At 55.6% G+C, this 26,564-nt stretch overlaps 1 protein-coding gene across 7 annotated transcripts in view; it reads right to left on the bottom strand.

Annotated features, from left to right (window-relative positions):
• Positions 1-26,564, bottom strand: part of AGRN (agrin) — a 216,395-nt gene that overhangs the window by 6,729 nt on the left and 183,102 nt on the right. For 2 of the 7 annotated variants that reach the window (XM_030537623.1, XM_030537628.1), the window contains 19 exons: positions 25,193-25,320; positions 23,558-23,672; positions 23,130-23,249; positions 21,438-21,788; positions 19,718-19,910; positions 18,503-18,718; positions 17,928-18,157; positions 17,271-17,405; positions 17,035-17,131; positions 16,375-16,539; positions 14,311-14,422; positions 12,030-12,041; positions 9,999-10,115; positions 8,750-8,939; positions 7,664-7,751; positions 5,084-5,107; positions 2,726-2,758; positions 877-1,101; positions 12-115 (listed from right to left, as the gene is read on the bottom strand). In XM_030537623.1, coding sequence (XP_030393483.1) covers positions 12-115; positions 877-1,101; positions 2,726-2,758; positions 5,084-5,107; positions 7,664-7,751; positions 8,750-8,939; positions 9,999-10,115; positions 12,030-12,041; positions 14,311-14,422; positions 16,375-16,539; positions 17,035-17,131; positions 17,271-17,405; positions 17,928-18,157; positions 18,503-18,718; positions 19,718-19,910; positions 21,438-21,788; positions 23,130-23,249; positions 23,558-23,672; positions 25,193-25,320 — 2,655 coding nt within the window. The remainder of the gene's footprint in view (positions 1-11; positions 116-876; positions 1,102-2,725; positions 2,759-5,083; positions 5,108-7,663; positions 7,752-8,749; positions 8,940-9,998; positions 10,116-12,029; positions 12,042-14,310; positions 14,423-16,374; positions 16,540-17,034; positions 17,132-17,270; positions 17,406-17,927; positions 18,158-18,502; positions 18,719-19,717; positions 19,911-21,437; positions 21,789-23,129; positions 23,250-23,557; positions 23,673-25,192; positions 25,321-26,564) is intronic. The other 5 variants (XM_030537626.1, XM_030537629.1, XM_030537625.1 and 2 more) reach the window with 4 other exon arrangements.

Genomic DNA, 26,564 nt, shown 5'->3' with positions numbered 1-26,564 from the left:
GTTCAACTTACCCAGCCAAAGGGCTCCGTCGGTGTCTAGCTGAGTTGCTCCGAGAGGGGAAGAACCAGTTATGGGGGCTTCGTTGCCAACCTGCAAGGAGCCATCTCTGTGTACTCTATTCCCAGAAAAGAGAGAAGGACACTCATTAAAGGGGCCTGGAGCAGTGCTCTGCCTTAGCCTGGCTAGGGATGCTGCAGATGGCTCCACCACTGTGCATCAGCCCCCTGCTCTCTGTGCTGTCTTTGGACCACTGCATGCCTTGATTTCTCCCGCCAGGACTGGCATCACAATCTGCAGCCAGCACTCCTGCACTATCCCCTGCAGCAACTCCTCCTGGGAGAGGCTGGTATGACATGCAAGGTGAGCTCTCCCCTCCAGCCTGCCTTTATGGGGGGGTCCTGGTGCAAGCTGATGTCCCATGCAGAGCTCTCCAACAGCCCCTGCTTCCTAATACTCCCTCCAGACTCATCAGCAGAAACCACTGGCATTCCAGCCATGCGAGCAGCTCACCACTCCCCTCATCACCAATATAAATAAAAACCACGGGAGGTCCAACACGAACAGAATTCCAAGCCCGTAGCCAGCTAAAATAAAAGGCACGGCCGGGAGTACTTCCTTGAGCCTGTCCCTCTGGCATTTCCTAGAATCTAGGGCAGGCAAGTCAAGGCACGCACCCCTCCAACGCTGCATTGGCCGAATACCGTGCCTCTATTATTATCTATAGGGCTCAGTGACCCACGGAGACCGCAGGGCCCGGCTCCAGGGTCATGACTCAGGCACCCTAGACATGACCCAGCCCAGCTCACGCCCAGCCGTGAGCACACTGTCTGCAACCACACCAGCCCTTATGCCCCTTCGCCCCCTGAAACTTCTCACCTGTACGCTTTGATCTGAATCCACTGGTTTGTGTTCACTGGCACCGTGGAACGCAGGACAACTGGCTTGGAGCCAAGGTCGTAGGTCATCTGCACGTAGCCATCCACTACGGCCAGGGCGATGTAGTCTGACCGTTCCAGCCCCTTCCCGCTCCACAGGATCAGACCCTGGGTGGCGTCTGTCTTGATGCTCAGTTCAAAGTGATTCTCCTGCAAGGCCTTCTCGCTGCACCAAGGGGCCGGATGGGGAGAGGGAAGACAGGCCTGAGTCAGGAAGGGGGCTACTGAGGCAACGGGCAGCCCCCCACTCGGGCAGAGAGGCAGGTGGCCAGCCCATCAGAGCAGCATGCTCCTCTGCTTCCAGGCAGATCACCACCCGGGCTGGTTTACCCCGGCGAGCCTCTGGAACGAGGCACGGGGAGTGTGTGTGTGTGTGTGTGTGTGTTGGGGGGGGAGTTATACATCTATCTGCAGTACGTGATGGATCTCGGGCACAGCCAATTCACAAGGTCTGATGCACTGTTTGCAAAATGGGATGAGGAGCGGCTGCTTCAGCTCCTGCTAAAGGTCTGAGGCACATGAGCTTTGCCAGGGGGTTCGGCTGGTATGCAGGCCCTGGAGAATGGTGGGGAGGGGGGGCTGGGCAGGCCCCAATTCTGCTGTCAAACACGGCTTCACGCACAGCAACCTCTGAGGCGGGCGAGTTCAGTACAAAGGAGGCTCCATCAGCTGGACTAGAAGTGCCATGGGGAAGAATGAGCTGCAGCTGATGCCATTTTGCCCTCCATAGCAAGTTCCCTGGGTCCAGCCAGAGGAGACATCATTCTGCCTGCTGGTGCCACACGAGGGAAGGACCCCCCAACACTGCTGCCCCCTCACCCCCAAAGCCCCAGGGTCATCCTCTGCCCAGCCCACCTGCCTGACTCACAGGTTGCTAGCAGGGAGCAGCACTGGGCTGGCCCTGCAGACGATGGAGTGGCCCTGTGTCAGAGTGTCTTCTCGAGCATCCAGAAATAGTACCAAAGGGTTAATGGCAAGACCATCAGGCATCTTCGTAGCAACAAAACTCAATGTCACTGAACACCCCCCAACCCCACAGTGACTTGAACTGACACCCACCCCTGTGGCTCCGGGGAAGACAGGCATGATGGGAGCTGGAGGGAAGGCTGCACTTTGCACCTGGGGCAACAGAGACATTCTCCTCCAAAAACCAGTGCATTACTGGGGCCAGCCTGTCCCCCACCAGAATCCACATCTCCACTCAGTCACCCCTAGAGTGGGATACAATACCCCGGCCCAGTTCCTGACACTGGCTACAGCACTGCCTGACTGGCCACATTGCCGCTGCGGTTACAGGTGGCTATAAATGCTGGGTTTCCCCCTCTGTTCTCCCAGACCCGTGTGCACACAGAACACCAGACAAAACAGACAGCGGCAGAGAGAGCATTTTATTCCCAAGGGACGCTGCAGCCAAAGAGCCAGCTAGCAGCTCTGGGTGAAGCCCGCATCACCAGCAATACGATCCAGCCTCCCCACTAAGCTGTGGGCATTCGCTCTATCACACGTTTGCTTGGAGGGTGAGTTACTGTGGAAAGGCAGATCCAGAGCGGGTAAATGACTTGCTCCAGGCCACAGAGCTGTAGCCCCATCTCCTGAGTCCTCATCCTGCACTGTATGGGCCCCCTCATCTCCCCGGCCTCCCTTTATTTCAGGCTCTCGCAGGCTGTGAACCATCGTCCCTTATCAATAAAAAGCCAAACATTCAGACACGCACGACAGACAGAGAGGCCAACAGAGCAGCAACACCAGAGCGCACGAGACACAAGAGCAGAAGGCAGGTGGAGACTCACCTGTGATCCAGGGCATAGTCCAGTGCTTCGGGACTTAGAAGCAGGAAGAAAGGGGAGGCATGCCATAAGCGCCAGAGGAGAAAAAAGGAAACCACCCGCCTGGCTCACGGAAGGCCCTGGGTGCAGTGCATGGCCCTGCCTGGTACAGGGCAGCTTCTCATCCTGAGCACAAAGCCTGGGGAACGGTCTTTAGAGAGAACTGAAGCAGGGAATCAAATGTCCTTTAGGGCTGCCTGGATTTCTTGACCCCCAGGGGGGTGAATTCTCAGGACTCCGGTAAGCAGGGACATGGCACGATCCCTGCATGTCTGACCCATGCAGGAACGTGCAGCCCACTGCATGTTCAGCCTCTACTTTCACTAGAGCTTTGCTGTGGATACTCTAAAGGCTGCCTGCGAAGGGCGGGGGGAGGGCAGGCAGCAAGGTACTGTTTCAAGGCAGGACTGGAGCGGGTACTGCAAGGGGTCCTGCTAATTACACAGCTGCTTTTGCTACTGGTACTTATTTTCACCAAGAAACCCCTCAGAGATTCAAACTGTCCAATCCAGGCTGCCTGAGACAGGGCAAGAGAGGGTTTGCATGGCTCAGGGGATGGGCAATAGGAGGAGGAGTCTTTTGCCTCTAGCTCAGCAGTTTGCATCCAGCCCAGAGTGGCAGCAGATCCCACCCAACCGGTCTTCAGTGGTGGATCTTGGTACAGTTTGTCATAGACAGGTGTCTGCATCAGCAAGATCGGCCCCTTGTTGGCTGTCTGATGAGCAGTCAAGGCCTGAATGGCTGTGGAGCAAACTCTGGGTCAGGGCTGGGACATTTTGGCAGGGCAGGTATGGAAATCACATACTACAGCTGTCCTGCTCACATGAGGGGCCAGTCTCAGGGTCTGAAGTCAAGGGCATTTCATGCCCAGCACGACACAGCAAGGCAACTGCGTCATTAGCAACAGCTCCGCATGGCCAGCACGCCTCCAACCTTTACATACTGAGTCAGAAGAAGCTGGCTTCTAGCCATCAGGCCTTATGGGCAACTCTGCAGAGCAAGCCCCGGGCAGTGCCAGCTAGTGTCTACTGCCAAATCCCAGCTGGAGAAGCGTTAAGCTCCACTGCTGGTTGGATGCCCAGATGAGTGGGCACTGGCTGGCATAGCTGTGGAACAGCTCCCCAAGCGAGCCGGGAAGCAGTGACCCTTTCTCATTTGGGGCAGGGCAGAGTGGTAGCAGCTTTCCACCACCCGACGAGTGTGCATGGCTCCTACTGGCACAGTGGGGTAACCAGGCTCCCAGCTGCATGGCAAAGAGAGTCGGCATGCTGCCAGCCGGAAGGCTGCTGTGAGATGCAGGGCTCACATCATCTAGCTGGTGAGGGGGCCAGGCTCCTGTGAGGACGCCCTGGGCTGCTCTCAGCATGCAGTGTCAGTCAGGCCGCTTTGCTTTCTGCCTCCCTCAGTGCAGACATGCATGCATGCAGGTTCTCAGCCTCCGAGCCCTCCTTCCAATTCCTGGCCTGGAGAGAATGAGGTGGGATTGGGATGCACCAGACAGCTTGCGCCCCCCACCCACAAACACACACAGAATAGAGAATGCAACTGGATGAGCCACTGCTGCTTCCAAGGGATCAGGTACCCCCCACTCCTGCTCACAAACAACCAGCAAATAAGCAGCTGTCAAGAGGACTTTGGAGAAGAATCCTCCCTCCCAGCCAAACCCTGGCCCCAAGGAACCCCTCCCTGCATATTACCCAGTGGGCATCTGGGCCATGTTCCCTGGGGTGGCAGGATTTCAGGACCTGACTGCACACCCTCCCTCCAGTTTTACACTGCAGGGACTCACTCTGGATCCACGCTGGAACAAGTGAGCGCTGAATCAGGCTCCCAGAGGGTCCACCCTGCTCACTGCTTAACCCCTTCATTGCTGACTGAAGAGATGCTTGACAAAAGATCTCCCACTCACTTCCCCCCTAGGCCCCATGCCCATTCCCTGAACACATCTGCACTGATGGAGCTAATCACACACAACACTGGCATAAAGCCTGACCCCCCTGAAGCCAATGGCAAAAGCTCCCATCCACTTCAATGGGGCTAGCGTCTCAGCCCTGGATTCTGAGACCAGTCCCTGGCTCCTTCTCCCAGCACCTAACTCTGCCAGTGAAACGCAAGTGGTGCCCACTGCAAAGCTCCGGTCTTCCCCGGTGCTGGATGAGAGATTCTAGCAGCTGTCCCCTCCCTCAAACACCACTCGCTATCTGGCTACGTGGAACGGGGCTCGGGGTCATGGAGGGAAGCCCCGGCGGTGGATGGGAATCTATGCGCAGTGGTGGAGGGCAGATGGCCGGCAGTGAGGAGGGGTGTGTGCGAACTACTTACGCTGGGATCTCATTGGTCAGTTGGCTTGAAAACAAAGAAACAAGGACATTCAGAAGAGACAGACAAAAGAGCAACAAGCAACGGGGGTGCTAGCAGTGGGGGTAGGTGGGAAAGCAGAGTGGGGAAAAGGGCAGAGTTATCCGGCTCCAGAAATGCCAAATGGTCCCCAGAGCTGGGAACTAGCTGGACTAGCTCCGGGAACCATGAGGCTGAGGAACAGCTAGGAAGCTAGTTGAGATGCCCCTTGGATAAAACCAGAGGCTGAGCTAACCTGCTGCGGATTAGACAAGTCCGTCACTGCTGAGGGCTTGGTGGGGTCACACAGGGTCAGCCGCAGGTGGGCAGCACCGCCCGGCTGATGGCGCATGGTTATTAGCTGCCAGCAATGCTCCATTGAGTGTGAGAGAAACCCCCCCAGCGGGCAAGTAAAACAGACAGACAAGCCAGAATCAGGAGACACCAGGACCAAATTAACTCCCAAAGCCACGGAGGTGTGCCAGGGGACTCTGGCCAAGGTGCAATTGGAAGATGCCAAACAGAGACACCCGTGTAGTACAGATGGCCCCTAGCAGCACCGTCGCTGCACAAACAGCTAGTGAGAGGGATGACAGGGTCCCAGGGGAGTTTGTTTAAACCATCAGCTTGAAAACAAAGGGCCCAATTCTGCCCTCAAGTTAGGTCCTCGCAACCCCACTCAACTAATCCATTTCAATGGGGCTGCAGAAGCAGAACGGAGGGTAGAATTGACCCCAACATCTGGGATGTAGCTGTCAGAGGAAATGTTGTCATCAGCTACACCCTGGCAGCTCCACTGGACTCAGCGGTGCAGGGGTGTAACTGAGATCCGAATTTGGCCCACAGCATATTAAATGGAAACTAATTCTCCAAATCCCAACCTGCAGCAGCCAATTAAAATTCCTGCATAGGAGGAGAGCTCAGGGACACTGTGGATTGACAGCACTAGCATCAATATTAAGCATTAGCTTAACAAAGACAAGGTTAAGGGGTGACTTGATTACTATCTACAGGTACCTACATGGGGAACAAATTTACTAACGGGCTCTTCGGTCTAGCAGAGGAAGGTCTAACATGATCCAATGGCTGGAAGCTGAAGCTAGACAAATTCAAATTCAGACTAGAAATAAAGCATCTATTTTTAATGGCGAGAGTCATTAGCCACTGGAACAATTTACCCAGGGCTGTGCTGGATTCTCCATCACTGCCCATTTTTCAATCCAGCCGGGATGTTTTATTTAAAAGCTCTGCTCTAGGGATGAGTGTGGGGCAGTTCTCCGGCCTGGGCTCTGCAGGAGGGCAGTCTAGACAATCACAACGGGCCCTTCTGGCTTTGGAATTGCTGAATTTCAGGTCTGCAAACCTGGCTTTGGATTTGGCTCCTGGTCACCCACACAGTGGAGCCTGGGCCCTGCAGCCTAGTCCCTGATGGACATTTGGCTACATCACAAGCCACATGAGTAATCACTGGGAGCCAGCTAGTTATGATGACAGGAAATTTACAGTAAGGAGCCTATAGTTTCCCCAGCTCCGTAACCTATTAGTCAGTTATGCAGTAAAATATCAGCCTCTGGGGTGCGGGCCAGGCTAGGACAGGTCCCGGCAAAACGCTGGCCAAGGACAGTCTGACAGCTGGCTAGCAATGAAGCCTGGTGTAAGGTCGCCAAAAGCGGTGGGCGGGGCAGGAAGAGTTCTCAGCAGCACTGCTGGGTCCTGGGATCTCCTCCTGGCCTCCTCCATTCCTAGGGGATTGGTGCAGAGCAGAGATGGGCTGAGCCTAAACCCTGGATCTGAAAAGCCCTGAACCATGAACTCTGCAGGTAGGGCCCATTCTGCCAGGTGTTACAGCCAAGTCTGGGAAAGGGGGAGCGGGGGGGGTCTGTTCCATAAGGGAGACAGACACAGAAGGAGACTGACAGTGACTGGAGACCAAGACATACAGAGATAGGAGAGCACAGAAGGATGGGGAGCAGGCCCTGGGAGAGCTGGGTGGCAGGTCCCTCGTGGCAGGAGCGTTTACACAGCAGCTCCTGATAGGGAGAGGGCCCCCACTCTCGCTATTCTGCTCCCTTAGGACTGCCCAAACTGGCTGGGGGATGTCACTCATCCTCATCCTCGAAGCTGCAGGACCCTCTCACTCCCCTCAGCCTGCGAGGTTTTCAGGGTACAGTCCCAGATTAGTTCTGGATGTCATAACACATCGTTGCCATTGGGCACTGACTCACACCCAGACCGGATGACTGATCCGGGCCAGGAACTCCAGAGAGTGGATCCCGCCCAGCTTAGGGACTGCACATGCACCAGATCTCCAGACAGCAGCTACCAGCCTGGCTGAGCGGGAAAGCCAACCTAACTCATGAGCAAAAATGTCCACATTTGGGTGCATTGGGGGACGGGACTGAAGGGGAGGAAAAGACCAGAACAGGAGAGGGTGATGGGTGAAACCCCAGCTCTGCCTAACCTGGTGTGAGCACTTGATTCACATTCCTGTGCCCTATCGGCTTAGCTCCCACCAACACCCCCCGCCTCTTCAATTTAACCTCCCCAAACCTCAGTCCAGCTCACCTCTTTGTCACGGCATTGTGGTACTCCATGTAGGTCCTGCCATCAAAGGCAATGGCCTCCGAATCGCCTGCCGCCTTCTCGATGATCACTGGGGGCGGGGAGAGGAGAAGCAGAAGCAGAGATCACGACACTATTGGTGCATCTCCAGAGAGCAATAATAAACCACAGAGCGCTCCCGACGGGTCCAGGGCACCTGCCAAACTCATCTGCTCCTGAGGTTTGTTACGAACGTGACACCCTGAGCAAGTCCCTGGAAAGGTTTGCTACGGGTCTCACACCTTTCAACCGACCAGGGGCCAGCATGCGGAGTGAGGTCAGGCCAATTTAGGGCCTAGCAGCCAGATTATTTGAAATCCACAGCCTCGCTTGGCTTTGAGGCAGAGGCGAGTGAAACGGGGTAGGGGCTTTGACTGAGCCTGGCTTTGGGAGTTGGGTGTATATAAAACCAAAGATAAAATCAGGCTGGGGAGAGAACTGGAGAGCAACCATCTATTTCCTAAGCACTGAACCCCAGATCTTCACACGGCTCCTCTCGGCACAGCAATGCCGAAGTCTGATTTTGAAAAGGGCCATAAGGGTAAGTTTCAGGAATGTCAATGGGACTTGAGCTTCTAAGTCAGCCGAGCAGGGCGTCACCTACAGACCCTTACAAGCCAGGGTTGGAGAGTGCACCGCTCCTGTACAAAGCCACAGCGAAAGACCCAGCCCCTGCCCCAAGGAGCTTACAGTGGGGAGGGCTGACACAGTCCAGACTCACCATGCACGGAGAGAGCCAGAGGACGGGGCTTCCTTTGGTTAACTCACTGGGTCACGTTTTCACTGACGTGCCTCACGTAAAATGCTAACGGCCGTAGGGCACGCTGCTCTCACCCGGTCCTATCTGGCAATCCCAGAGCACAGCCAGGCCACGTAACCTCAAGGCCTTTGCCCAGGAACATGAATGGCACCAACAAGAATAAAACCCCAGCCGTGGCCAGAGAGTTTCCAGCCGGCTGCCCTCAGCTCTCTGCAGAGCCTGGCTAATGGGCGAGGCCACTGCCTGTGGGGAGTGCCGTCTGGCCCAGGCTCACTTCCCGCCAGCCTCACCTTTCTCGCAGCGAGCCCCAGAGAAGCCCCTCTGGCAGGCGCACTCGTAGCTCTCTAGCCGGGGGTTGCACATGCCTCCGTTCTGGCAGGGGTTGGGTTTCTGGGAGCAGGGGTGGGAGCGGAAGGCAGAGATCTCAATGGCGCTGCGGATATTCTCTTCCTTCAGGACCGGGACACCCTTAATGGAGATCTGAAAGGGGGGGCGGGAGAGAGACAGGGAGGGAAGTCAGAGGCAGTGTGAGGGTTACACTCCACTCCCAGCTGGGGTTTGGCGGGAGGGTGGAAACAAAGGAGGGTACGTACAGAGTCCATCCCAGGAAGGAAGGACATGGAAATTCAGCTCATCACTCCCTAGAAAAGGGGTGGCCAACCTGTGGCTCTGGAGCCACACGCGGCTCTTCAGAAGTTAATATGCAACTCCTTGTACAGCAGGAGTTCTCAAACTGGGGGCTGGGACTCCTCAGGGGGTTACGATGTTATTACATGGGGGGGGTCACAAGCTGTCAACCTCCACCTCAAACCCCACTTTGCCTCCAGCATTTATAATGGTGTTAAATATACAAAAAAGTGCTTTTAATTTATAAGGGGGGTTGCACTCAGAGACTTGCTGTTTGAAAGGGGTCACCAGTGCAAAAGTTTGAGAGCCACTGTTGTCCAGGAACCGACTCCAGGGCTGGAGCTACAGGCGCCAACTTTCCAGTGTGCCAGGGGGTGCTCACTGCTCAACCCTTGGCTCTGCCACAGGCCCTGCCCCCACTCCACCCCTTCCCACCCCCTCCCCTGAGCCTGCAGTGCCCTCTCTCCCCCCCACCCCCAGCCTACTACACACCACGAAACAGCTGATTGGGAGGTGCAGGGATGGGGGAGCTGATGGGGGGCTGCTGACGTATTACTGTGGCTCCTTGGCAATGTCCATGGTAAATTCTGGCTCCTTCTCAGGCTCAGCTTGGCCATCCCTGCCCTAGAGTGAACTTCCCTGAGCCTGGTATGTCCCCCTGGCATGACCCTCAAGAATACACCCTGCCCTCCCCTGCCCAATGTTGCTACCTCCTGGCTGAGCATGCATCACCATGCTGCAAAATGTGCCCAGTGCATGGGGGGCAGGATGCCCCCTGGCCTGTCCTAAGGCTCCTGTGACATACAATGGTGTCACAGTGGGGTACCAGGGACGGAAGGGCTGCCAACCATTGTGTCCTCACTGCCAGATGCCCACGCAGGGCTCCCTTGAACCCACAACCAGCAGCCTTACCCTCTGCACGGCTCCGTCAAAGCCAGTGGAGACGGCCGCGGCGCGAGCCAGCTTGCTGAAGTCGGGTGCTCCCCCCACGTAGAGGGGCTCCTTCAGATTCAGGGAGGTGTGAGGAACCTGGGGGCAGGGGAAGAGGGCGAAAGGTGAACCCAGGACCAGGATGCGGAGGGAGAGAGTGAATGGCTGAACCCTGCAGCCTAGGAGGGGAGGCAAGTGGGGCACTGGCTGCATCAGCTGCCCTGTGTGGACTGGCAGGAGACAGGGAAGGTGGCACGAGATGGAGAAAGGGATTTAGCGCAGCTCAAGGGCCTGGTCTGGACAGAAGGAGAAGACATCAGCCCCCTCCCCACCCTGACTGAAGCCAATGGTCCCTCACCCAAGGGAAGAGACCCCCTCATCGAGGGCAGACACACAAAGGGGGAACATTACAGGGAAGAATTCAACATCCCTCCAAAAAATACCATTTCCCCATGGACCTACAGGGTCACTCTCCTCTAGGGTTGCCAATCCTCCAGGGTTTTCCTGGAGTCCCCAGGAATTAAAGATGAATCTTTAATTAAAGATTATGTCATGCAATTAAAACCTCCAGGAATATGTCCAGCCAAAATCGGCAACCCTGCCCTCCTCTCCCATGCACTGCTACCACCCTCTGCTGGCCACTCTTAAATGCTACAGCTGAGAACACAGCTTTTTTGGCCAACCTTCCCCACCCCACCCTCGGTTCGTTCTTTCCTTATTGAGAGGTTTCCTATGGTCCTAGTGCCACAGAGGCTGGGCACAATAATAAATGGCGCCTCCCAGCAAGGAAAAATTATCGCCTGTCTTTTTACAGATGGAGGAATGGTACAGCCGAGCCTGGAACTCATGCTGCTGGATTCTCTCCTTGCCCTGCACCTGCAATCCCTGGTGCAGCAGAACCTGTGCAGTTGCGATAGCCGGGGCTTGCTGAGCCGCTTGTTAGACCACAGAGCATCTGGCCAGGCTCCAGCCACTGCTCTGGCTGGGTAACTTTATGACAAGTCTTTCCAGAGCCAGATTTGCTCTGTGGGCCACCAGTGCCTAGGGATGCTGCATGGAGAACATACACCCTGTGGAGGTGAGCCCAGCATTCATGCCACGGCGCTGGAGAGGTGCTCCATGCACATTGGCAGCAAGTCAGGGTCTGGGATTGAAAGGGCTGGGGGAAAGCGGGGTAGCTGCAGGAACAGGGTGTGTCTGAGCTACGCTCCCCCTGAGTCCGACTGCCATGTTCTTACATGCCAGCAAAAAGGAAGGGATTTCAAATGAATTCAGTTCTGATGAAGGTACCGGATAGATTGCCCTGGAGACTGGAAGCCTCTAGGTCTGTTTGTGACCTGAGACTTCAAATACTGTAGAACCCCAGAGTTACGAACTGACCGGTCAACCACACACCTCATTTGGAACCAGAAGTACACAATCAGGCAGAAGCAGAGACATTCCTGAGGTGTTCATAACTCTGAGGTTCTACTGTAAATAAATACTGACATGCTCTGGTTAGGGCATGTGTGTCACCACTGCCCTTTCTTGGACAGAATCAGAACTGATCACTTTTGTGTCATAGGCCCCAAACAGCAAATAACTATAGAAAGAGTCTCTTTTAGTTCACCCAGCAGGAGTTTGCAGTCTCAGAGTAGGAGGATCCGAGGTCTAGCCTTGCTGTCATCCTAAAGCCCACAGTGGGCAGCTTAACAACATTTATCATTCACAATGCAGCAGTGGAAGTTTGCCAACCGGCTGGCCGAGACGAGGTTATATTAATCACTAACAAACACTTTGCAGAGTTAAAACAGGAAGGAATGACTGGATTACTGAAATGTGTCGAAATCAACTAGAACTCGCTGAAATTAGAAGGAAAAGAAACAAAAATGGCATCTAGTCTACAGAAAGCCGGTCCGACGGAGAGGGTGAGTGGATGGAGACGAGCATGGGTCACTTGGGTTTGAATGGAGGAACGTAAAACATGTGGATGGCATATGAGATGGAAGCACGGTGGGTTATACTTATCTTTACCTTACGGGATTTCTGAAATCCAGACAGCAGGGGAGGGAAAAATAGGAATGAAAATCAAAAGAGAGAGAGAAAGAGAGAAACAGGAGATCAGTGGGGTTCCGTCATAGCACGCAGGGCTGCAAGCACATTGGCTAATGTCCGTTCCCTTGTTAGCAGGCAATTAAGACAGGGAAGATGCAGAATGGAGTGGCAGACGGTGCTGCTGTCCTGCCAGGCGAAACGCTGCTTTAAAAAGGGCAACTTTAATACCAAAGGAAGCTTGAAAAGGGACTAAAAGGAGCATTTATGGAAATCAGACAGCCTTGGGCACACTGCGTCCCCTTTGCTATCGAGAAGAGAGCGGTGTTGGGGGAATCAAAGAGCTCTCGTCCTGCTGCAGGTGCATAATGGTCCCATGTTTTAACGGGCATCAGTCTTGACATGGGGGAGCTCACAAAGGAGGGCACAAATCCAGCCACTTGATTGCACAGTGGAGAGGGAACAATGCCCTGCTTTAAGTTACAGCTGGGCACAGCCCACTCTAAGCTGTAGTCTAAGTCCAGATGGGCACGGACTACCCAGCCTATACTACAGGCGGGCATGGACCACCCATACTCAATTCACTTGAGGCCTATGAAAGGTCAGCTCCAAGCTCTGAGACTCGGTCCCATCTTTAGTTTAAACCCAGATGACTTTGGTAATAAGTGGATGTCAGGAGAGCATCTAAAGCGAAGCAGGCAATCAAATCAGATGAGGTTTCCCTCAGTACCAAAGACTCTTTCACTGGAAGGTTTATATCTTTCATTCTTAGAAACTTCTCCGTTGCTTGGGAGAACAGAGCTTGGGGTTGCTGTCCCAGCTCCTCCACTGGGATTAGCATGTGCACGCAAGACCAGGGCAAAGGCTGTGCCTGACACCATGCGTGGAAAACACAGCCTCGCTCATTTCATCAGAAAATCTGCATTCCGTGCGTAGGGGCATATTTACCAGCACCTGGAGTGGATCTTCTCTCAGAAAAAGTTCAGGATCATCGCTCCCTGATACAAGGGGAGGGATGCTGGAAAAGCAACCACTCACTGGGGAAAGGTAAGGTTGGGCGTGAGGAAAGGAAGGGGCAGAAAGCATCCCCGGTGTGGGTCAGAACATCAGTGTCTAACCTGCTGTGAGTGGGGCTCTTTGTAGGGAGATGGGAGAAGCGCAGAGGGGAGCGGGGGAGAGAAACCAGAAAAAAGAAGCTGCCAGGTTGAAAGTGGAGCAGAGAGAGTGGGGACAGATTTGCTGACATCTGTGGGATCATGATAATTGCTTTTAATGAATCAATTTTCTTTCCCCCTGAAAAGCACTGTCTGGCTCTTCATCCAGAGCACCAGGAAAGGCTCTCAAAGCCAGGATCTGGCCCTAACTCTACACCCCAGTGGAGGAAGGGCCATGTACCTGCAGCTGCACCCAGCCAGGGACCTGCAGCTGGGGGTGCCTGACTGGACACAACCCACAAAGTGAGTGTCTGGGGAATCAGGGATGTTCCTCTTGCAAAGGGGCTGCCAGCTCCCCAGGTGGGGCGAGCAGGAGAAGAAAGGTAGAAAAGAAGAGTGGACCTGCTCTGACAGGGAGGAGGCATTCCCCTAGTCACCCAGGGCAGCTAAGTGAGGGTGTGAGCTCTGGGGCTAGAATCCAGCCTGGGGAAAGCTTATGCCACAGCTCTGCAAAGTATCCGAGGGGGTAGCTGTGTGAGACTGTACCACAAAGACAATGAGGAGGCCGGTGGCACCTTAAAGACTAACAGATTTATTTGGGCATAAACTTTCATGGGTAAAAAAAACCCACTTCTTCAGATGCATGGAGTGAAAATTACAGATGCAGGCATAAATAAACTGGCACACGAAGAGAAGGGAATTACCTTACAAAAACACCCTTCTCTTCATGTGCTAATATATTTATGCCTGTATCTGTAATTTTCACTCTAGTAGCTCTGCAAAGGTACCTCAGACCTGCCGCATGGTGCCCCATCCCTCCCCACTGCTCCCTTGGTTTCCCCGAGCACAGGGTACTAGGCATTCCTAGTTGTGTGAAGTGGAAAAATGCCCACTAAATAATGATTGGGGCTGAGAACCATTCAACTAGCTTCGCTTGTGAAAGGCATGCATTTGAAGCCTGTCTAAGCTGCAGAGGCCCCAGCTGGCTCCTCCAAGAGAGGTCTGCCTCTCTTGCTGTTCCCCTGGCTTTGCATTCCTGTGGGTCTCCCTCAGGTTGGGTGGGGGTGAGGACCATCTCTGGCTAGGCTCTCATTGGCTTGCCAACTTACCGGTGACTCTCCCATCACCCTCTCGCCGTTGTTAATCCGCATCACTCCCTTGCGCCCGTTCCTCTCCAGCGACACACTAACCCAGGTGTTCAGAGGGACTGGCTCCTTGCTCCTGGTTATGGGGTTTGGCAAGGAAGAAAGGCGGGGAAAAAACACAGCTGGGGTGAAAGTCATCCAACAGATGCACCAGGTGGGGGGTGGGGGCAGAACGGACTGTGCTGGTTGGTATTTCCTATTTGCAATATGGAGCACCCCCTGGCCAGGGCTCCATTGCGCTGGACACTGCGCACTATTATGGGAACTAGCTAGAGCAAAGCAAGGCTGGGTACGTCTGCACATGCTGCAGTCGTATCTCTGGCTGCAGCATAGACATGCTAAGGGAGTGACAGGCCCTGCCCCAAGGAGCTTAGTCAAGGGCAGGAGACAGGAAGGATTCTGCTCCCCATTCTACAGATGGGGGGGACTGAGGGCCACAGGGGGACATCTTCAAAAGCGCCTAAGGGCCAGATTTTTAAAAGGCATGCAGGTGCCTAGCTATGTTGCACTCTGGCCCTCAGCTGCTTAAGAGTGCCAACACCTATTTTCAGAAAGCATTGAGAAGCCAGAGAGTCTCAACGGAAGTGAACAGGGCGTAGGCTGCTAAGGACCAGATTTTCAAAGGAATTTCGGTTCCTAAAAACGAACACAAGCACTGTGTGGGACTTTCAAAAGCACCCAAGGCGTCAAGCACCTAACGGGGCTGGGCACCTTTGAAAACCTCGTTAGGTGCCTCTCTGCATCTTTAGGAATTGAAATACCTTTGAGAAATCTGGCTCCAAGTGACAGGCCCAAAGCCACAAAGTGAGGCTGTGGCAAAGGTGGGAAGGTCTCCAGGCCTGAAGTCCAGTGCCTTCTCCGCTAGACCATCCTTCCAGCTGTGTGTCAAGGGAGAAGCCGCCAAGACTCAACCAGCAACGACCCACAGAAGATGGCCCAGCTGGAGGAATCAGCAGAGAGACAGAGAAATAGCAGCCCAGCCATCCCTGGCTTTTGTCCTGCAGCCATCAGAACAGCTGGCTGCAACATCCCATAATACTGAATGGGGCTCGGCTCACCCCACACTGCTGGGCACGCTAGTGAAATGCAGCAGGCACAATTCCCTGTGACACATCCAAGCCGCTCCCTCCCCCTCGACACCCTGCCTTTTAGTAGTGGAGCCCATCAGTGTTTTGAGATGTGTCAGTCAATCTTCCCAGGGAAGCTCCAATCTGTGACAAGCATTGGACTCAACTGGCCCAGTCCTCAGCTAGCCTACATCGATGGAGCTGGATTGACATCAGTTGGGCTGTACTGACTCCCACCAGGTAAGGATCCGGCCTGGTATTATTAACGTGGAAGATGAGCAAGCACCGAGGGAGACCAATTTAACCCCACGGCTGCCTCGTGGGCAGAAGCCCAACCCCTCCCAGAAGCTGGCGGAGAGGTCTGAAGTAGTAACGGCTCTCTGATGAAAGGGCCACATCATGTATCTCCAGGACAAACCAGTCTCCTCTGCTGGTACTGGGACATGATCGCCGTTGGGTCTGGGAATCAGGACCAGAATCAGCGGAACCGGAGATGAGCTGGGGCACGGTTACCCGATTAAAGTGAGCCCTGTTCATTTTGGCTAGATCCAACTGCCTCATTGGGGTTTTGCTTAGGGGCCGTGCCAGCTGCTTAAAGCTCAAGCTAATGCAGATCTGCCCCACCTTCCACTCTCCACCTGCGGTGGGTCTGGCCCCGGTGCCTGCTAAGAGGAGCACTGCCTGGCGGTTTTCACTCCCACTCCCCCTGCTCCTTGGAGGAGCACCACAAACCAACGAGCGAGGGGCCAGAGCCAAGGGGTCCTGGAGTTAACCCCCAAACCCTTCCTTCCATGCCTTGGTCTCCTTCTGTGCCTCCCCAGCAGCTAACAGGGTTAGGGGCCTGTTCTGGTGAGGCAATGCCCCCTTCATAGGGGGTGCTCTCCCACCCACTTGGAGAGCCCAAATGGAGCCTCAACCCCCCCACCCCGCCCCCACCCCCAAGCAGCCTAGGGGCACGTACTTGAGCACAGCTGCCCCCTTGCCCAGGTCGTATCTATACTCCAGGTAGCCATTGTGCAAGGCCAGAGAGATAAAGTCTCCTTTGCCGTCCGTCTTCTGCCCGTTGTAAAAGATCATGCCACTGGGGTTCCTGGCCAGGAACACGACCTCCATGGACATCTTGTCCCTGAGAGAGAGAGAGGGCATGAGTGCCGCCCTCCCAACCAGTGGCCCCAGGGCTACTGCCACGCAAGGCTCAGGCACAGTCTCTCCCTTCATCCCCTCTCGAGGGGCTGCACTGACAGGTCTCTGCAGCCAGCCTGACAGCCCTGGGCAGCAGTGTCCTCTGCTCAGCCACACAACGGGGCCAGCAGACGGGCCAGCTTCCTCCTCCCTCAGCCCCGAGGGCCTCTGGCCAGAGTGGCACAGAGCCCTTGAGGGCCAAGTCTCCCTGGGCCCGATGGCTCAGCTGTGGCTATCTGCATGATGGTCCTTTCCATCCCAGGTCCCCCTCCCACTTAGCAGTGTGGGAAGAATGGGTCACAGAGAGTGCTGTGCCTGGAGGGAGGAGACCAACCTCCCCTCCCCACCTCTTAGGAACAGTCCTCACTCCCCTCCCCATCCCTGTACCTCCCTCTCACACTTCCCCTCCTCCTCCCTGCTGGCTTCTCAGTGGCCTTACTGCAGCTCGTGCCCAAAGGTCTGAAGCCCGCTCAGCTCCAGGTAGGAGAAGCTGTTGAACTCCGGGAGGAATGGCCGGGTCTGGTCCTGCTCCGTCACTGAGTCACAAAACAAGAGGGGGTGAGATGGGAAGAGGAGAAGCCACTTGGGTCTGTGCCCTCCAAGCCCTTAGCTGGGGGGGTGGGTGCCCCTCACACAGAGACCCTCCCCTCACACGCCAGGCCCATCGCAGCCCACCTGCCTCGCAGAACTCCCCTTCCCGTCCCATGGGGCACTCGCACTTGGCGCCTCCCTCAGGCAGCACCAGGCAGGTGGCAGAGACGTGGCATGGGCTGGGGTCACACGGGTTCCTCTCGTCGGCACAGGTCGGACCTAGGGGAGAAAAGCAGCACATCAGGGAGGGGTCTCAGAGCCGGCATGAGGCTGGAAGCTCTGGGCTCACGTACAATCAGATGCGTGTGCACCAGGGAGGAATGTTTCCAGTCCCTGTAGCCTACCTCTAACTGATCCACCTGGGGGCAGATTGCACTGGCTGGGGCAGCAATGGACTGATGTCCTTGCCTGGAACTAGGGGTAGGCCAAGCTGCTGGAGGGTCTGTCTTCTGGGTCAAGGAAAACCCAAGAGACCTTGACTTATGGGCATATATTTTTTTTGTAAGAGCAGCTGAGTATCAACTCCAGGCTCCTGGTCTCAGGATTCACCTCCAACTGGGCATCGTTGCTGTGCACTGCTACTCAGCCATCACGTCCCACCCCAGAGGTGGCTGCATTCCAGCAGCGGGTGGGGACATGATCACCTAAGCGTGGGATCTCTTAGGGTGGGCGAAGGGGACTCGTGATTTGGGCCACCCCCAGGGATGCCCTGCCGCCCAGGTCACTCCCCCAGCTTCTCACCTGTGTAGCCGTTGAGACACTGGCAGTGGAACATCTCAGCCTCCTTGACGTGGCAGACGGCGCCGTGGTGGCAGGGGTTGGGATGGCAGGGGTTGTTCCCGCACTCGCCCACCCCGCTGCCGTACAGCACATCGCTGCCCTTCTCCCGCAAGTCATACATCTGGTTGTTCACGTCCAGCAGGCGGATGCAGCCCTTCAGGCCGGCGGTGGCTGATGTGCGATCTGCCACCCTGAAGGGACGGGAGGGCGGCGCTCAGGAGAGACAGTGGGGTCAGGGCGCGACGGGCCGTGTGGCGTCTGCGCTAGTAGCCTGGCTTTGGCTGGGCTCATTTGCAGAGACTCCAGGCCAGGATCCTCCCCTCCAAACCCGCTCCCCCTTCTGCCTGAGAGAAGGGGCTCCCCCAGCCCCCTGAGCTCTAAGATCACCCCAGATTTTGCTCCCAAGAAGACTCTGGTGCTGGTCTCAACCCCTCACTTTCTCTCTACGGCTGCACTACCAGAAGCCACCAGCAGAAAGCGCTAGGACCCTGGGAGCAGCAGTTCTGCGGGCGGACTTAGCTTCCCCTACTACTCACACAGTCATCTGGTCTTCCGGCACCCCTCCGATGAACAGATCTGTATCAAGGTTCAGCCCATCGGTACCACTCGGGCTCTCCCCATTCACATGGGGCTCCCCGTCCACCGACAGCATGCCATTACGGCGGTTCCGGTTCACCACCAGCTGGTGCCACTTGCCAGGCTCCAGGGGCACCTTGCTGGTGATGACGCCTGTACCAGATCCTGTGTTGAACCTGAAATGGAGGAGGGGGGCAGTGGGCTTGGGTGGCGCCGTGGCTATTGCAGGAAAAGTGGTGCTGGGACAGCTTCTCAATTAGATGCTGCAACCACATCCCAGCTGCCACTTCCCACCACAGAGGTGGCTGCATTTCAGTGGTGGGTGATGTGATCTTCGTACACACCAGACAGGCTCTGGAATCTTAGGGTAGGCAAACTGGACTCATTACATAGGCCTCCGCAAGGACCCCCCACACACAACTGTCCAGAATCTGCAGCACCCCCAGCCACTGTTTCATTTCAAACAGAATTTTCATTTTTGCTTTTGTAACCCACGACACGTACAAGGTTTGATTTTTGGATTCTCCTTTCTCTCCATCCTTTTCCTGTAGAAAACGGGGATTAGAAAAGGGGGAGGAGCACAAACCCCCAAAATCAACATCCCAAAAATGTTCAGGTTTTGAAAATCAAATGTTATTGGGTTTTGCTGGTTTTTTTTGGTTTTGTTTTGTTTTGGCAGAAGTGTTTGTTTCCTTCAAGACCCTTTTTACTTTTTGGTCCTTCTGATCTTAACAACTGGATCACTAATGCCCCATTCTCCCACCCACCACTCCAGCCCCTGGACCTGGCTGGGTTCAGACCCCTGCTGCTGCAGCTGTCCAATGCTTTGCATCCCATCAGCCCCCAAAGGGATGTTCCTGTAGGAGGCAAAACCTCGCTGGGCCGGGTTTAAAGAGACAGCTGTTCAGCTGCAGTCGGATGACCTGGAGAGCTGGGAGCTGGCGAGGCTATGCGGAGAGCTCGGGCTGAGGACAGCCTGGCTGGGAGGCACCCTGGACAGAGGGACCTGCATGGTAAAAAGGGACAGACGAATCTGTGCTTTCAATGACTGAGCAACCCATGGAACATGCAGGAGAGTTGGATCCCTGCTCACGCTGCCAGGTTGCTCCTCTACCTTCCCTGCCGAGTAACCTCCGATGGGGGACGGGCCCAGGCTGATGGCTAGGGACACCCACCTGAGCTCCACAAAGCTGTTGACCAGTGCCAGGGAGATGAAGTCCTTGCCCCGGTTCTGCCCGTTGTAGAGCAGCAGCCCGCTGAGCTCGGAGGCCCGGAACTCCATCGCGATGCGCACCGTGTGGTAGGCCTTCATCATCTTGAAGGCCAGGTACGACTTCCCGCCGAAGCCAGGGATGAAGTACCTGATGGCTGTGAGCACAGACGGAAAGAAGATGGGGCGAGGCAGGAGAGAGCGAGAGAGAGACAACCCCGGATGTGAGTCCGAGAGCACCACCCTCCCTGCACATCCATGGGAAGGGGGCAGAGATGGAAAGGGCATGCTAGGCCTCACCTGCCTCACCCCAGGTCGTTATGGGATCGGTCCCCTATACCATCCTCCCAGGTCATTTACCCAGCCTACTGCTCAACGCCCCCAAGTGATGGGGCCCCCATAGGGCGATGACTCCTCAGCCTTTTAAATCTTGCTGTTACCATCACCCCCCAGATATTTACCTCACATTGCCTCTTGTTCGATTTCACCCCATTGCTCCCAGCTAGATCCATGCGGGTGCCCCTCAGTTCTCCTCCTCCCTCCGGGTCGGAGATGCCTTTCACACACTCAGAGAGCTACCCCGTCCCCCCAAGCTGCGTGCACCCGTTCCTCATAACCCAGCCCCTCCAGCCTCCAGAGCATTTTTCTCTCTTCTCCCTGAATCCCACATGACAGAGCTACATTTATCACCCCTGTTCTTGTTTAGTGCAGCTGAGATTTTTCAAAGGGATCTGGACAGCCAGTTCCCATTAACATTAACAGGCCTGGATATCCACATGCAAAAGCAGCTTTGAAAACCTCAGCTTCCGGCATTAGGGGCAATAATTTCCAGGAATCAACACTTTACAGTCCCATCCTGCACCCCAGCCTGACATGGATTTGCCATTTTGAGCTGTGAGTGAACGGGAACAGCTTCGGCTGCAGCATGCAGCCAGTTTGGAGTAGGTTGATGAGCAGCACAGAGTGCTGGGGGATAGGTCCTGAACCACCCAGGTGCATCCACTTGTGGTATGAGAAAACACTTTGAGCTGTCACTGTGCTAGACCGTACCCAGCATTCATTGGCCTCTGAGTGCATCACTGCCTGGGGTCAGGAAAAAATGACTGCCAGATGCATCCCCTCACTAAGGTTGTCGTCTTTCTAAGGAGGTGCCTTGCACAGGGAGTGTCATGCCTGTTTTGAACAGAGCAAGACATGGGGCTAAAGGGACCACTGGCCTGTTCCCACGTGGCACTTCTAGCCTCCTCCAGCCTGCAGTGCCGTTGTGGGGGCAGAGGGGATGAAGAGGGAGATGGTTTTCAATTTGGGCCTGATTTGCAAAAGACAATGAGCGGCCAATTCATCGTCTAGTCCTGTCCCCTGCACTCAAGGCAGGACTACGTAATAACTAGACCATTCCAGACAGGTGTTTGTCCCACATGATGCATGCATAACTGTGCATGCAAATGGCTAATTGCAGTCATTTGCGCACAAACTGCCTGGTCTGAGTACCCCATTGCGTGTGCAAGTTGGCTGGGCCTAACACAAATCCAGATCACTGTTATTCACTGGGAATCATGGGGTTGTGCCCGCCCTGCCCCCCGTCCATCTCCAGCTGGGGTCCCTGAGGGCTCCTGGGCTTAGCACCTCACAGTCAGGCCCCTTGGCATTCATTCACTGGTCCCCACAGACAGGGAGCCACCTACATTTCTCGCAGACCGCACCCCCTTTCCCTGCAGGGCAGCTGCAGGTGAACTCCTTCCCGTCATCTTCGCAGGTGCCACCGTGCAGGCAGGGGTGGAAGTCACAGGGCCTGGCTGGCTTCTTGGTGGCGGGGGGCTGACGCGTGGGCTTCCTCCAGGTGGTGGCCGGCACGGTGCTGGTGGTGGGTCTCCTGGTGGTGGCGAGCCCTGTCATCTTGGTGCTGGGCCTCTCCATGGCCTCTGGTGGCAGGATGTGGGCAGCAGTGGGGGTGGTAAACCTCCAGGTGGTGATAGGAGCCATGGTGGTGGCGGTGGTGGTGGTCGTCGTGGTGGTGAAGAGCCTGGGAATCCAGTCTGGAACACAACAAGGTGTGGACTGGTTCTCAGGAGGAACCTGGCACCCAGCTGGAATCCCTGGGGAAGGTAGAGGGCTGGGAGCCAGATTCCTGGGTTCAATTCCCAGCTTTCAGAGCGAGGTAGAGAAGTTGGAGAGGCGAGGTGCCTAGAAGTCAGGACTCCTGGGTTCTATTCCTAGGTCTGACAATGAATTCGGGCTAGACCATTTACCTGCCTGTTCCTCAATTTCCCCACCTGTAACATGAGATTAATGGTTTTTCAGGGGCTGCAGTGGGGCTGAGTCTTGATCCTGAGTCTTCCCACCCTCTTACAAGGGTTGGTTCATTCAGAAAGTAGCATCCTCTGCCCTCCATTGGGCCTGGATGAACCATCACAAGCGATGATGGTCAAAGAACCATCTATTCCACTGCATTGAAAAGCTGGAGAAAGTCAGTCTCATGGCTCAACCCACCCACCCATCCCCTCTCCCATGGCTCACCTCTCTCCCCACAGCTTTCTCCTCCGACTAACAGCTCTTCCTTGGGGATCAGGAGACTCGCTGCATGAGCTGGCAGGTGGGTGGCTCCGGCAGCTGTCTAGCCTCTCTGGGGTCTTTGCAGAGCAGCTGTCACTGGAGTACGTCAGTGCTAATCACACTAAATATGCTCCCTAATCAAACTGAACTGCACGCGACATCAATACTTGCTTGTGCTTGGCTATTCTCTGGCAGATCAATAGGAAATGGATTGTTCAGGCCCATGGAGCTGCCCGGCTGACTCCCCTCGCCTCGTGATTTCCAGGCGACAGCAGCGATGGGGCGTTTGACAATTTTGTGGGCAATCAAGCCCTGTCACCTGCAGTATCACACGGCACCCAACCTCATGGGAGCGCAGGGGGCAGGACGATGGCCGGGGCTGCAGACCCTCTTTGGTGGTGGGGGCGAGCAGATTATAACAGGGGGGTTTCTGTTCCATGTACAGGCAGTAGGAGAAGAAATGGAGACAAGGGCCAGACCCTCAGCTGGTGTAAATCAGCACTCAAGGGAGCTGCCCAGATTCACGCTGGCCGAGGATCTGACCTGACAGTGAACTGGGGTCCGGATGTGATTTTTCAGGCTAAGGGAGCCCGGCGGTTCCCAAGGAGCCAAGCTGGGCAGAACACAGCTCCCAGCGTGTTCCGGAGGCCAGTGCCGCCCTGGCGAAGCTGAGCATTATGGTCTCTGCGGATGAAACGTCCTCCGTAGGACAAGGTGCGTCGGATGGGCTCCTGCCAGAGAGGACAAGGACCAGCCGAGGACAGAAGCAGGGAGGACAAGAGAGAGCAAGCAACACAAGCAGACTGAGGGTGCAAAGGGCTCACCAAAGTCCATAAATTTGATGTGATCCTCCTGAGGCTTCTTCACGAGGATGGGCCTCTTCTTGGAGGCCCTGATCTGCTTGAGCAGGGCCCTCTGCACGTCAGCCGCTGTGTAGGAGGTGGCTGTTCCCACCCAGGAGGAGGAAGGGAAAGGCACAGAGTGAGGACAGGGTAGCTCTCACCCTTCTTCCCTTTCACGCGCCCGATGCTTTTCATTCCCCTCCCTGCCGCAGCTCTCCCCCTGGCACGCCTGCTGCACTTGCTGAACAAAAGACCCGGCATTTAGTGTTTTTAATAAGGCCCTTTCCTGCCCTCCAGCTCGCGCCATTTCCTTGGGTTTGCGGCTGCTCCAGCCCCCCAGCTCTCCCACCCCCTCCAGGCAGATGGCGACGCTGGGGAGCATTGGCAGAGACTCGCGAGGCGGCTCTCACCTGGGTCAAAGTGGGACTCCACGATGACGCGGACCGCACTGCTCTGGCCCAGGTCTCGCACGCGGATGCTCTTGAAATCCTTCTTCACGTCGGAGTTCCGGAAAAGCTCATCCAGCTGGTTGGCCAAGAGGGAGAAACACAAAGCAAGGGAGTCGGACTGGGGCCACAGTGGCTTGGAGTTAGGGTGTCCCCACCTCCTTTCAGCCTCAGCAGCCCAGCTACCCAGGCCCAGCAGTCCCTGTTCCCACCCCCGCCGCTACCTACTGGGTTCCACATCTGAGCCTCTACTTACTATGAATAGAAGCAGCAGGATTATACTAGCCTGCTACAGGTCCTAACAGAGATCGGGGCTAACAGAGCCTCCTTGTGCCAGGCTCTGCACAGACCCCCACACTCCCTCCCCACATTATGCCAGACACTGAGCAGAGCCCCCTGACTGAGACCAGGCCACCAACATTGTGCTGGGCAAAGTGCAGACCCCTGAGCAAGATCGGGCCCCTGTTTTGCTGGGCACGACACAGACCCCTGTCCGTGATCCCCCTGTCAGCTCCTCTCCCATGCCGGGCACTGCAAAGACACTTGGAGAGAGTGTCCCTGCCCGACGAGCTCACAATGGACAGTAAAGAGACAAGACAGACAAGGGTGGGGAAAAGAGAATGTCTGTATGCTCACTTCACCGGTGGGGAACGGAGACAGGAGAGCCAGATTTACTAAGGTATTTCGGTGACGAAAGATGCAGATTGGCACCTACTGGCATTTTTAAAAGCACCTAGGCCAGTTTGGTGCCCAACTCCCATAGGACTTCCATACGCCACTGAAACCTTAGCTACATCTTTAGGCACCTAAATACCTCTGAAAGTCTGGCCTTGAGAGCTGGAGCAACTTGCCCAGGGTCACTCAGGGAGTTTGTAGCAGTACTGGGAATTGCATGCGCATTCCCTGAGTCCAGCCCAATGCCTTAACACATCCTTCCATCTGTTCCTCACCCAGGCTGGATCCAAGCCCCCGCACTCTTTCCCCTCAGCCTCCCCAAAGGAGAGGTTCCATGGGGTTCTCTACACTAGGGAAGTTCCCCCTCCCACACCCCACCCTGCTTTGGTCCTAATATGTCCATGTGTTAAAGGGGCATACCAATAGCTATGCAAACATGCCTGCCGTAGGAAAGTACATCCCGGTGAATGTGTTCTGGACCCATTCCAGTGCTAGGTCTCTCCATTAGCCTCTTTGCCTCACGTGGGGGGTGTGGGCAGAAAGGAGTTGCCATTGGAACACTGGCATTGCCATAGCCAGGTAACTTGCAGACACATGGCGGTGCCGAAGGAATGCATCTGTCACATATTCACTTAGCGTGTGAGACCCCCTCTGGCCCACTCATGGCCAGTCCATAGAGACAGATGAGCCCTGTTACTTGCAGCCGTTAAGAGAGCTTCTCTGTTAGCTCCTGTGTCAGAGGCATGTGTTCATGGAGCCAGAAGTCACGAATTCTATTCCCCACGTGCTGCACAGGGTGAGGTTACATCTACCCTCGTAGAGCAGCTTAAGGAAGGATCCCTAACTGTCACTCTCTGAGCCAAGCAGGATAGTTCCTCCCTTTTGCCAAATGCAGGGCCAAGGCTCCCAGGGCAGCCAGCTCACCGCGCTCTCGATGCTCCTGGCCGTTTCCCCAAAGAGCTCCGATTTGGGGTCAGCCATCTCAGGTGTGTAGAACAGCTCCTGGCCCTCCACCTCCTCCAAGATGAGGACTCCCTGGAAGACCTTGGTGGCTATGGGAAGGAGGGGCAACAAAAAGAAACAATACAGACTCGTTTAGCTGGCTAGCTGGGAGGGGGTTGGCAGTAAACAGCTGAGCGGAGTGTTCAGTCCCTGACAAGGGTGGATGGTAGTGTGTGGGTAGTGCCAGGGCTTGGGTTAGTTTTGATGGCTATGGAGGATTAGTATCTGAGGTTGCTGGAGCAGGTGGGTCAGATGGCAAAAACCAGGCTAGAGATGGCAGCTTTTACCATACGGTTTCCTCTGAACTTGGCCCGGATAGCAGCCCCCCTGGACCGGCTGGGTAACAAGAGAAAGACGTTAGCCAGAGCAGGACACAATCAATAAGGCAGGATCAGACATGTGCATGCAAGACACAGAGGCAGCTGACGGAGTCCATAGGGAACCAGAACCCCTGGCGAGAAGAATTCCCTGGCTGGGAGAGGGAACCATGGAGCCTGTTTGTAGGTTCTGGGGATCTGTGGTCTGGCACTTCTTGCAGGGATCCCACCGAAATCAGAGGAAGGAGATGGAAACAGCACAGAGCCCTGCAGAGCGGGACAGCCCCCCCAGAGAGTCCCATGGGGGTGCACAGGGAGCTGCAGGAAGCAACCTCCTGGCACTGGTGTTAGTACATGGAGGGATTGCACCTCCTTATGGGGATGGGGGTACTGTACGCAAAGAGAAGGGGGCATCCCACTGGAAACCCCACCGCAGGGAGTGTCTGGGGGGGGGACGACAAGGAGAACCTTGGGAGAAACCCACCTGGAATGCACATGGGGAGGGGACCTGGTTTACTAAGCACGGGAGCAGGACGACAAGGGCATGTATCAGGACCGTGTGCTTGTGGCTCCGGAGATGCGCACCCCAGCTCTCATGCCCTCCGGGCGCAAGACGAGCTCAGAAAGAAACTCACAGAGTCTCTCACTCAGCGAGAGAGGAGCCGCAGGCCTGCTGCCAGGGGGCAGAACACGATGGAAAGAGAAGCTCCCAGGCGCCTTGGCCATAACCCCAAACACGGCCATGTCAGAGACACTGAGCCAGCGGCTGTGGCTGCTAGCCACAAACCAAAAGGTTGTTAGCCAGAGACGAAATCGAAACCCAGGCAATGCCCCTCTCCTGTCCTTGCTACCACCAAAACCAGCCCTAATCACCCCCATCACACCTCAAAACCTGGGCAAAGACACAGGCCTGGGAGGTCAGTACACCAGGCTATTTCACGTACAATTGTCCCAAGCCGTGTGGGCCTATGTAGGGC

This window comes from Gopherus evgoodei, chromosome 18 (assembly GCF_007399415.2).
Source record: "Gopherus evgoodei ecotype Sinaloan lineage chromosome 18, rGopEvg1_v1.p, whole genome shotgun sequence".
Lineage (NCBI taxonomy): Eukaryota > Metazoa > Chordata > Testudines > Testudinidae > Gopherus > Gopherus evgoodei.
The sequence above is the reverse complement of the archived record's forward strand: the minus strand, read 5'-3'. Positions and strand labels throughout refer to the sequence as shown.